We start from the raw sequence: 11,388 nt of genomic DNA, 5'->3' as shown, positions 1-11,388 counted from the left end.
CCCCCCCCCCCCCCCCCCCCCCGGCCGCACCCCTGCTGCTGAGCCCAAACACGGCATCTGTGGCTGTGCGCGTCGCCCACAGGCAGGTCATGTTCTAAATTAGCGTCTGGCTCGTTCTGGAGGCCTGTGACTCTTCTTGAGCTTTCTCCCAAGCAGCAACTGGGACTGTCACAGCTTGTGCCTTTCTCACACGGTCTGCGTTTGGAACGATCCTCCAGGGGGTCTATCCGTGCACTACGTGAGCTTCGCTCACGCTAGGCATGTGTTCAAGACCCAAAAATAACGGTTATGAAAATGCTACTCTGAAACCAGGCGGGCCGTGCTCACCTGCCAGCCCCGGACCCTCAGAGCACACGGGACCAAACAGGTTCCCGGGAAAGACAGGCACAAACAGGAAGCGCGGCAAGAGCGTGGGGGGAGCGTGGCGCCAGGCCACACCATGTGCTGCGTGGGCAGGAGCTGGAGGCCAGGCCGCCCACGCGGCTCGGAGCTCGGCTCCGCGGCCAGCGCTCCGGGCTGGCCCCACCTTCCGGTCGCACAGCGTGTTGTGTGTCTGCCCCCGCCCCCGCCGCACTCCAGCGCGCATCTTTTCACACCAGCCTTCCCTGCCGGGCTGAGGTCCTTGAGCGCCGAGTCACGTCTCCTGTAGCTTTGTGTTCCCACACCTGGCACGGAAAGTGTGCAACATGTGCTGACGTTAATAGGGACGGGAAGAAGAGAGGGGAGGAGAAGCCCGGGGAGCAGAAACTGACAGATTCCCAGGCTGTTCTTTATGTAACCACCCCCAGCCTCGGCAAAGACAGTATTGTGGTTTCAAGAATCGGAAACGAGGTCACGAGGCTGCATGTGCCCAGGGTGCCTGCACCACCGAGCCCCGCTTAGCAGCACTGAGCCGTGCGTTTCTAGACTCTCTCTCCCTTGGGCTCAGCCTGAAGAGAGGCTCTTCGGAAGTGTCAGGAACACGAGGCCACCCTGCCTCTCCTGCTTTGAGAATGACCGGTACTGCATCTGGACGCCGAGGGCCATCAGGCACCTCCGTGTCCCCTCAAAGCAGCTGGAGCATCAGCTTTCTCCACCTTCACATAAACTTCTGAGCCAACAACGATCCAGCGGCCACGTTCCCACTTCAGAGGCAGAGTCATCACAAATCGAACCTGTCACCCTCCAGCACCTGGAGCTCACCATTTAACCACCGGGGGATGGCTTGTTGTCCAAAGTCCGTCATTCACAGAAAACTGCTCCCTGTTGTCACGTGCCCCCCCGCCACCCCAAGGTAAGACAGTGCCTAGAGAGAAACTCCATTCACCAAACACTGGCCAAAGATAGCAAGGCCCTGTCCTACAAGGATCTGTCCTTGCTTGATCTTCCAGGCCTCCAGGCACACCTACCTGAGAGCCAAGGGCGCACTTGCAGGGGAAGGGCTCGAGTGGCCAGCCGGGCTCTGGGCTGAGAGAAGCACTGTGTGTGCAGGGGCACACCACTCCTCCCCTGGGCATCTGGCACCACGTACTCCTCGTGTGGCTCCCGGGAGCGCAGGGTGGTCACCCCACGCGGGGGGAGGGGGTACGGGCCTTCCAGAGGGACTCCCTGCTGCTCCAGCCCCCAAACAACAGCCAGCCCAGCTATAAGGAGAGTTGGCACCTCCCCTGCCCTTTTTGTGTATGTGCTATATTCCAGAAGATGTGGCTTTTTTTTTATATAAGGCAGAAGAAATCTCTAATTCATAAGAAGCCAGGATAAAATCCTTGAGACCACAAGCCAAAGTTAACTGCAACCAATTTTCTAAATTTCAGCAAGAGAGGATTCTGTCACACAAAGGTAGCTATGCCCATAAAACAAAAGCCCTAGAAAGAAAGGCACAAGAAAACCAAACTTGCACAGAAAGATAAAGTTGTTCTATTTAGTAAACATTTTGGTCCATAGACAGACTGCCTCCTGTTAAGATGTTCCCCTTGTCAAGGTCCACTCCTGCTGCTGGAAGGATCTTCCCATCTTTAGATGTGTCACTAGCACATCCGACTGATTTCAGTAACTCTCAGCGAGAGCCAATTTAAGCTGGCTTCGCTGTTCACACCGCACTCAAAAGAGACCAATTTCCAATTCCTCTTCAGACTCTGAGACCAGATGTTGGGGCAAATGTTACAGCGAAGCGAACCTAGACAGCGATCCCATGGCACTCCCGGGGGCAGCACAGGACTCCTCAGCTCTTTCTGTGGCTTGGACAGACACCGGTTTCAGGTCCATTGCTGCCACTTCCTCCCGGCCAGGGTTTCTGATGGGACACGCTTTTGCACCAACACATGGGATCCTGGAGAACAGAAGGTTCCCGGCAAGGCTAGGGGGCAAGTGACAGACTCAGAGCACCAAGGCCCTACTGCATCTGGCAGCCTGAATTGGGCAGAAGTTCCTGTAAATGAGAAGCCACTGCCTTCGTTAGGTAGGTCATTGTCCCATAAGCCCCACTTGGAGCACTGTCATAAAAGAAGTGGCAAATGCCTGTGGCTTGGTCTTTCTCCAGGGTGTCCATGGCTCCGATTGACATCTGCAGCAGGAAAAGACCGAGGCAAAGAATGAATAGAGTTCCCTCTGGCCCTGGAATGACCGTATGTGCTGGAAGCCAGCAGCCCTCAGAGAAGAGCTCTAAGCCCAAGGGCAGGAGTCAAGAGTGCCCGGGGATGACGTCCAGCCTCTCCTCCAGGTACCACACTGTGCTCCCACATGCCCTCGTCTGCAGCCTGTCACCGACTCTGAACCGAGAGGATGGCTCCTACCTCCACGCTCGGTGCAGGGTAAGTAGTCTGTTTACCAAGGGCCACACTCATAGCAAGAGTGGTGTTCGCGCTAAAACCTATGCCAAAATGAGTCTCTCCGCTTCCAAAGATCTTTAGATTTCACAAGTGGCCACTGTGCCATTTTCTAACCAAACGGTGGATATTTTTTTACCATCTGTGATGACATTTTCTTTGAGAATATTCTTTCCTCCTGGACACACAATCCCCAGCCTTGACAGAGATTAAATGCTAGCCAAACTGCTACCTTGCTTCTGTCCCCACCTCAGCCGGGGGGGGGGGTGACTGGACGGGCCTGGGTACACCCACCTGGTCCTGCAGGAACAGCTGGTTAGCCACCTGCACGATCTGGTCCACGTGAATGATGCCCCCGATGCTGTTCATGTCAGTGTCTGAGAGCAGCGTCAGCACCATGATGGCCTCCACCAGCAGCTGCCGGTACTCGGGCTGTGGCACGCGGTTCAGCACCGACTCGACGTGGACGGCAAATTTGATCTCCTGGGGGGTCATCTGCCAAAGGGACCAGCGGGGAGTCAGGAAGGAGCCGAGGACAGCCAGCCCTGCCCGCAGCACTGGCTGTAGCACCCACTGGCTCCAGGGCTCAGCCCAAATGTTGTCTCCTTTCTAGCCACGTTCTTGATACCACCAGCCGGAACCCTCTGGAGCGGGAGGCCGACAACTTCACGGTGGGGGTGAGTTGGCCTTGTCCTAACTTGATTTACCTACCCCACTGGACTGGGACATCCAGGGGACAGGGCCCTGTGCTTATTCCTCTTTCTTCTTCATCACTACTTGTGGCATATAGCACTGGGTTTTGGGTGGGGTAAAAACTAAAATCTGAGTTTGTGAAAGAATGCATAGGGAAAGGAAGCCAGGAAGGTGACTGTTGTCGGTGGAGGGGCTGCAAGCAGCCGCACGAGGGTCCAGCATGTGGGGCGCGCGGCTTTGCTCTTCTCTTAACGGAGCTCCAAAGGGCAAAGGTAAAGCTCTCGACAGGCGCTTTCTTTTTTTTTTTTTTTTTAATTTTAATTATTTGAGAGAGAGACAGAGTGACAGCACAGGTGGGAAGGAGAGGGAGAAGCAGACTCCCCACTGAGTGGGGAGCCGGATGCGGGGCTTGATCCCAGGACCCTGGTATCATGGCCTGAGCCGAAGGCAGACACTTAACCAACTGAGCCGCCCAGGCGCCCCAGATATGCGGTTTCTGAGGGGACAGAGAAAAGGTGATGCTGACAAACGTGGGAACCACTCCTGAGAGCACTGGGCTTTTCCCGTGATACCTCTCTCGTCGTTGACGATGGGAGCACGTAACCATCGATGGACAGACCATGGCACTGGAGGCAGAACACAGAGCACAGTTCGGTCAGATGCCAGAACCTGATCAGTGTGCACACACATTCGCGCACACTCAGGTCCGTCTGCTCTGGAAACCTGCATGAGGGCCGAACACGCCAGGCTGCCAGAGTTATTTTTAGAGAGCTTGTTCTCACTGCCCACAGGCTGTGTTTGCGATGGGGCAATTCTAGGGACGCAGCAGGCATCTTTCAGATCTTGCACGAACGGTGCCCCCAGGGAGCTGCTGGGGCCTCCTCTGTGGAAGCTCCGCATTGCAGTTGGCAACCGGGCCCTGGCGGCTGCGAGGCCCCCTCTGGTGCCGTATAAAGGGAGACTTTCATGGCTCCTGCTGGCGAAGTGATCCTTCTGTGCCTTTGCAGGCATCTATTTTTGAGATTACTATAATAAGCACCAATCACAAAAGACCCGAGCACATGCACAGACATGCACACGCACACCCTTGTATATAAATATCAAGCGCCGGCTCAACACAAAATGCTGCTTTTCCAGAATACAAGTGTCTTGGTACGGAACTAGGAGAAGTCTGGATGGAAGCGGATGATGCCCCAGGAAGAGTGGGGAGATTTTCTAGGAAGTTTGTTCTAGTCTAATTCGAACCGGCTGCCTTCTAAATCCCAGTGCCCTGGCGGGCCGAGGACACAGTGGCAGCGGGGGGTGGAGAAGGGAGAAACGGAGGCTGTTGTGGGCTCTGAGGGTTCTGCTTCTAGGTGGGAAGCAGCTGCATGAGGCCAGGGCCCATTCTGACCTCCCCATGCTCAGCTCCGTGAAGACCTCAGTCTCCACGAAGCCGAGATGCTGAAGCGCCCTCACGGACCAGGGACCCCTGCCCCAGACATAAAACAGCTGAAAGATGCTGTGGCTTTGGGGAGGGGCTGTAGTGTGTGTTCACTGGGGATGATTTTTCTCTCCTCTCCTATGGTGAAATGAGCTAAAACAAAAATAGTTCTTTTAAAAAAGCCGGTCCTACCCCTCGTTCTTAATTTGCACTGAAGCTTTTAACTGAGGCGGTCCGTGCCTGGGTACAAGGAAAGGCAAGCTGGGGCAGGGGCCTGGGGGACACACAAGTGCTCTGGGGGCGGGTGTGTGGAGCAAAGGGGGGCGGCTTCCGTCGCTGCCCCCTCCTTGGTCCCTGGTGCGCACGCGGCTCTGTGGCCTCTGATGACCTCTGCTGACACTCTCACCGCCCCAGGCCGCTGCGAAAGGCAGCTCTGTTGGATGACCACAGGCATAGGGGGCAGCTGGCTAAAGGGAATGGGTCTGGGGTCCCCATCCTCTAGGTGGAGAGGCAGAGGCGGCCCCAGGTGTATGTGGGGGTTGTGCCTCAGAGCACCTGGGGCCTGACACGGTGCCCTGCAGACAGCACGCCGGCCTGCACACGCAGGACGCTAACGCCCGGGGGCCACTGCGGGTCATCTAAGTCCATGTTCTCATCCAAAGCCTTCCCCTGCCTTCTGCAGTTTTTGTCTATCTTCTGACTTTTCTATGTTCCTGAAATATATCAAAGGTGGTGCCACAAAACTTGGGCTGCCCCCTGATCTGACTTGCTGTGGTTTCAGCCAGCGACTCTCAGCCGGGATAATCTGCTGCCCAGGGGACACTTGGCAATGTCCAGAGACATTTTTGGTTGTCACAGCTGGGGGTGGGGGTGCTACTGGCATCTAGTGGGTGGAGGCCAGGGATGTTGCTTAATGTCCCATGATACACAGAAGAGCTCCCACAAAAACAGTTACCTGGCCCCGAATGTCAGTGGTGCCAAATGTCAGAGGGGAAGAAACCCTGCTCCGGGCTGGGGGCTCCCCAAGCTCAGGGGCCACATCTGCTTGCTGTGCAGCCATATGTTACCTGCTAGCTGCAGGTGTCCCCATGCCTCACAAAGGAATTAGGGGGGTGGTTCGTTTCCCTAGGAGTATGTGCCCCCAGCGACAAGGCCAGTGGAATGCAGTACAGTGGCCAAGCTTACCTTCTGAAGGATCTTCCACACCTTCTGGTAGAACCCCACAGGGACCCTGTTGATGGCTCCGTCCAGCCTTCTCCGGCGTAGCCACTGGCCCTGGCGCTCCCCCCAGCCAATGTGGTGCCCGCCTGAGTCTGATGATGACGTGCCAGTGGGCGAGGATGGGGTGCTGGACCTCTGCAAGACAGACCGCACACGGCCTTTAGAAACCTCAGAGCCGGTACCCCACGGACTGCTGGCCATCGTGAGGGGTGACTCAGCAAACTGGTCAAAATACAGACCACATGCCCAGAAAGGAACACAGTTCCTTGATTTGACTCTGGCCGTTTCTTGAAGCTGGATTAATTCTTTCCTGTGTGGGTTTGGTTACTGATCTTTTGTGTACTCCTCGCAGCCCTCAAGAGGTCGTGCGCCATCAAAGGACCTTGACCTGACGGAAGCCAAGCAGGCAAGAGTGCGCCCCTGGGGTCAGGCTCTGACTCCCAATTCAACACCGCACACTGACTCCGGGCCTCGGCTTCCCCTGTACAACGGGTCACAGTCGGACCTGCCTCGGAGAGCTGTGAGCGCGCACTGAATGAAGACACACAAAACCCTGAAAGCACGCCTGGCTTGAGGTAAGTGCGCACGGGACGCAGCTGTCCCCCCCAAGGTCTCTGGCACTGCTGCAGGAGGCTGCGAGAGCGCGCCCAGGCTGATACATGCCGAAGTGCCCGCCTCGCGTCCGCGGTGCCCCGCAGAGGCCGTGGTCACCTCCCGGTACCACAGGGCCCGCAGACAATGCAACACATAATATGGAGGAAGGGGGAGAGGGCTTGTTCTGGAGGGAAAGACAAGAAGTAGAGGCTGGGAATCCTTATTTAGTAGGGGGGGCCTCCCAGCTGACGGTATAGCCACCAGTCCCTTTGAATCGCTTCGTTTGCCTGTCCTCAGCACATGGCTCCTTCCTAACCGGGGCCAACGGAGGCCGCGGAGCCGGCACACATGCTTTGCCGAAGCAGAGGGAGCGCGTCATCTCTGTCCCACCTCCCGGCCTGAGGTTGGCCTTACCCTGGCCTTCGCGAGCCAAGTGCTGGGGCAGGGCCAGCACTTCTGCTTCGGGCTTTAGGAGCCAGCAGGCCCGCCCACGACTGCAGATGCAGCTCAGAGAGGCTCCCAATGGGGGCCTGGAGCCCGGGCCTGAAAGCCAAGCTGGCTCGGTGTGGGGGGGGGGAGGCCATGCCGCACCCCGCCCCACAGCAGAGCTTCCAGCCTGCTTCCTGCTGGAGGATGGATTCTAACCCGCCCAGCTACAGGGCAGCAGAGGGTAACTTTCATCCTTCCCCGTTATCTTGTACCTTCATTTCTCAGTGCACAACATCAAACTTACAGGTTTAAAAATGAAATCCAAATGGTAAGCATGCTGGCAGGGCAGGAGGCAGGAGTTTTCCCTATGTACTCATTTTGACTTCATCGGATCTTATTTTGAAAAGGCTGTTAGGCTGGGTTATTCCATGGGGCTCATTACTGCCATATAAATACGGCAACAATTAGATACAAATAAAAGTAATTACAGCCACACTCATCAATGACTCAGCTGGTTTTCTCCTTCTAGTTTCAAGAGGAAGATTAAGACTCGCTTCTGCAATTAGAATATTTCCTACTCCTCCACTTGATCTGGGGCCTCAAGCCAAGCCAGGGCGCTGTGAGTACAAGGAGCTCATCAGCACGTGCAGGCAGTGGCTCGCCACCACAGCTCAGAAGAAAGGCACAGAACCAACGCCTCGAAGGTTCCAGAAGCTCCTGGACAAAGCTCAATTCAAGAACTTCTTGGCTTTCCTTCTAGACCCTCTTCATAATGACAGTCCAATGAAAACACTTAAACCTGTTCAAAGCTGTAGGAGTTAGGGATGAGGTGGGTGCACGAGAAGGGCAACAAGAGGATTCAGACACCACAAACGAGGAGGAGGCAGTGAGGAGGACAGTCGGGATGCGTGGTTTACCGCAGACTTGGAGGAGTGTGCACTGCTGGACACGGCCTGGCTCACAGAAAACAGCTACAAAACAAAGAGAGTCCGCTCAGTCAAGTGCAGTGACACCAAAGGACGCAAGCAGAGCGGAAGAACACAGAACGGCATCGAAAACCCCTGCGGAAAGAAGGTGCAGCAGAGGCGGGCGGGCAGAAGTTCTCACTCACCGTCCAGGCAGAGCTCGGGGCTCCGTGCCATGGAGGACCTGGGAAATGCTCTTTCTCGGGAGTATGCAATGTTACCCATTCTAGTGCCATGTGTGGCTGCCTAATCAGATTAGGACACAATTTGTTTTCCAAAGTCCTAGCCACAAAATGCTAATCTTTTATGTTAAGAGTTATGAAAATCTGTAGAGATCAATAAAATACCTCCCCATGACCAGCATTTAGCATCTAGCAACTACTGGCTTTAAATAGATATTTATTAAATGAACAAATAAGAGCAGGCTGATGACCTTTGGCCAAACAAGTATTTCCTCATTGAAAAATCTGTACTGTGTCCTTACCTTGCATGGGGACAGTGCCTGAGCACAAAGTGCACCCAGGCGTTCTTGTACAAGGGAGTCAAAATTCAAAATGCCACGGCATCTATAAAATTTTGGAGAGAGAATACTAGATTTCCTTGATGTAAGTGGCCAAATATAAAACTTGTACTGGCTGAAGAATCTAAACCTAGCAAAGCAGATCATTTTGTCCCCATAATATGCAAGGACTGTATTAAATGGAGGCCGAAGGAACCACCCATATTCACCCACATCGAGCCACCATCAGGGTATGGTGCCACCGAGTGGCTAGCAAAGGAAGATGTCTGGAAAGTTGGTTCCTGACTTGGAAAGAGCCTAAGGCAGCAGCAGAGACAACAAAATCTGCATGTCACTCCCTCCAACCGCTCTATGCTCGCTCAGTCACAGGGCACTGAATCATGGGGAACGTGCTTCCAACTTCCTGGAGGAAAGAGGAGGAAGCGGGTCCCAAAGGCGCGAGGAAAGGAGATCCTTACACCGTTTTCCTTCCAGGGTTAAATTCCCCCCCTCCCCCACCGGCAATGTGGGGACAGGAATAGCAGTATTCCTTCTATTCATATAATCAATGACCACGTTTTATTTTTCCCTACTTCCCTTTTTCTGAGTAAAAAATCCTGACAAGGCAGAGCCCAGAACCACCTCTCTTACAAAGCATCCTATAAACCCAAGAGCTTGATAAATGGATTTTTTAAAGGCACGTGGTCAGGCCTTCTCTCCTGCTCTGCCTGCCCGCCACAGCCCAAGGAGTCACCTCCACCCAAGCGGATTTGACGGGCAAAACCACTCCCCAGGCCATCACAATCCATATTCGCGGCCTTGCTTTCCACGTTCAAGCCAGAAAGAACACAAAGCACACACGTAAAGGACGGAACAAGACAACGTTTCACCTGGTCATCAGCACTAAATCGCCTAGTCATCTGAAAGTAAAAATACATCAGGATATAAACAAAAGCCAGTTTCAAATCAAGGATGCCCTGCTTCTATCACCCTCTAGAAAATCCAGGGAAGTACTGGCCCAACTGCTGGGTGTGACCCACGAGCGCCTCAGGGGCTCAATCTACTGAGTCATCATCTGAAATGGAGAAGAGAATCTGAGTGCACCGCTCACTGGGGTCATGGTCAGAAGGACACTCTGCTTCCTCCTACAGCTCAGTCAAGTCCTAGCCCAGTCCCCGGCACACGAGGACTGGAGAGCTGCTGCCTTGCAGTCCTGGGGGGTCACTTCAGAAGGAATTTACTGTGAAGTAAAAAGTGAACCGAGACACACCCGTGGATGGTGGCAAACACAAGTATCACGAGCATTCCGTTCCATTTCTACCTCCTCCTTGCTTTGTCATCTGAAGGGCACATTTCATGGTGGCATGAGTCAGTTACATCTTGCACGACTCTACTTTTGGAATAGCTGTGGCCCACCGCCGAGAACGTGTGGTTCTCGGCAACAGAGACAAACACGGGTAAGCGTGTTTTCTGGAATGTTCACAGAACTCTAAGACATCTGCGTAGAGTGTGTTCAGATTCAGGACAGCAGGGATCTCACACCCTCTACAAAGAGCACCCTGCAGGCCCTGGGTTTCTAGCACTTTCTGAGGTAAGCCCAGGTATGAAAACCACTTCTTTGCCGGCACTGCCACCAAGAGTCCTGTCCTACCTGTTTCATCTCACTCCTCAGCCGGTTGATGCCACTCCTCTCGGTTTTGGTGACTCCGGTGGGTCCTACTTCATGGATGGAGATGGCGGGGCTGGATGTGGAGGAATGGATAGGTTGCACTGCAGGGGAAATACACACGTGTTCTTAGAAACTACTAACATCCACCCTGAGGGAGGAATCTGTGCCCTGTGCTTATTTGTATCCACATCTGTCTCTCCCACTCGATGAGAAACTCCAGAAGACAGCCTCCCCTGCCCTGGCCCGTGCTCGGTTTCCAGCCCTCGGAACGGCACCTGCTACACAGCTCAGGCTCCACAGGTGTCGGGGTGAGCGGGTGAAAAAGCGAACATTCAGAGAGCAGTGCACAAAAAAACCAAGTGGCCATAGAACCCTTGAATGAATTAGGTTTTTAAAAAATAATTTCTTCTCCAAAAGCACACCTTCGTTGTAGGAAACTGAGAGCACCCCACTAAGGGACCTTGCGGCTGGAGAGGAAGTCCTGGCAGAACAAGCCCACCGAGGGCTGCAGGAGGAGACTCGGCTGCCCCAGAATCGGCGCACTCCTGCCGGCACATGAGGGCCGGGGGGGCCTCCGTCACCTCCCTTTCAACCTGCTGCGGCAGCCCCCCGACTCGGGTCTGTCTGTGCCCCGCCCCTCCCCACAAACCACTTCTCTGCGCTTGGATCACAGCAAGCATTCTGAAAGGCAAGTGTGATCACGTCGCTACACACTCGGAGTCCCTCCAGGCCTAGCTCTGCTTTCAGGATAAAGCTCTCCCAACTTCCGTCCCCTTCTCCCCACGCCTCAGCTCTGCACTCCAGGCCAGCTACATGGGGCTGGGCATTCGGACATGCTGCTCCCTCCCATCCCACCCTCTCCTCTGCAAACCCAGCTCCATGGTCACGTCCTCAGAGCAGCTTCCTCTGAGTGCCCAGGCTTCCCACCCGGCCCCCACTGAAGCCAGAGTGAAGGGCGCTGCCTAGGACAGTGAAGACGATTAAGGAGCCAGCAGACACCAACAGCTAAAGGATAACAGGGAGGAAGGACACCAGGAATGTGGAAGCCAGAAGCTACAGTAGGGCCTGCGTGGGGGGGGGGGGGGGGGGGG

The 11,388-nt window shown here is 54.8% G+C and overlaps 1 protein-coding gene across 4 annotated transcripts in view; it reads right to left on the bottom strand.

Annotated features, from left to right (window-relative positions):
• Positions 1-1,877: 1,877 nt before the first annotated feature.
• Positions 1,878-11,388, bottom strand: part of PHKA2 (phosphorylase kinase regulatory subunit alpha 2) — a 74,165-nt gene continuing 64,654 nt past the window's right edge. For 2 of the 4 annotated variants that reach the window (XM_040633737.1, XM_040633742.1), the window contains 7 exons: positions 10,280-10,398; positions 9,519-9,548; positions 8,082-8,135; positions 6,106-6,276; positions 4,070-4,123; positions 3,099-3,299; positions 1,878-2,542 (listed from right to left, as the gene is read on the bottom strand). In XM_040633737.1, the coding sequence (XP_040489671.1) occupies positions 2,372-2,542; positions 3,099-3,299; positions 4,070-4,123; positions 6,106-6,276; positions 8,082-8,135; positions 9,519-9,548; positions 10,280-10,398 (800 nt within the window). In that variant the 3' untranslated portion in view covers positions 1,878-2,371. The remainder of the gene's footprint in view (positions 2,543-3,098; positions 3,300-4,069; positions 4,124-6,105; positions 6,277-8,081; positions 8,136-9,518; positions 9,549-10,279; positions 10,399-11,388) is intronic. The other 2 variants (XM_040633751.1, XM_040633758.1) reach the window with 2 other exon arrangements.

The sequence above is a fragment of the Ursus maritimus genome, assembly GCF_017311325.1.
Source record: "Ursus maritimus isolate PB19 chromosome X unlocalized genomic scaffold, ASM1731132v1 scaffold_X1, whole genome shotgun sequence".
NCBI classification, from domain to species: domain Eukaryota; kingdom Metazoa; phylum Chordata; class Mammalia; order Carnivora; family Ursidae; genus Ursus; species Ursus maritimus.
The sequence above is the reverse complement of the archived record's forward strand: the minus strand, read 5'-3'. Positions and strand labels throughout refer to the sequence as shown.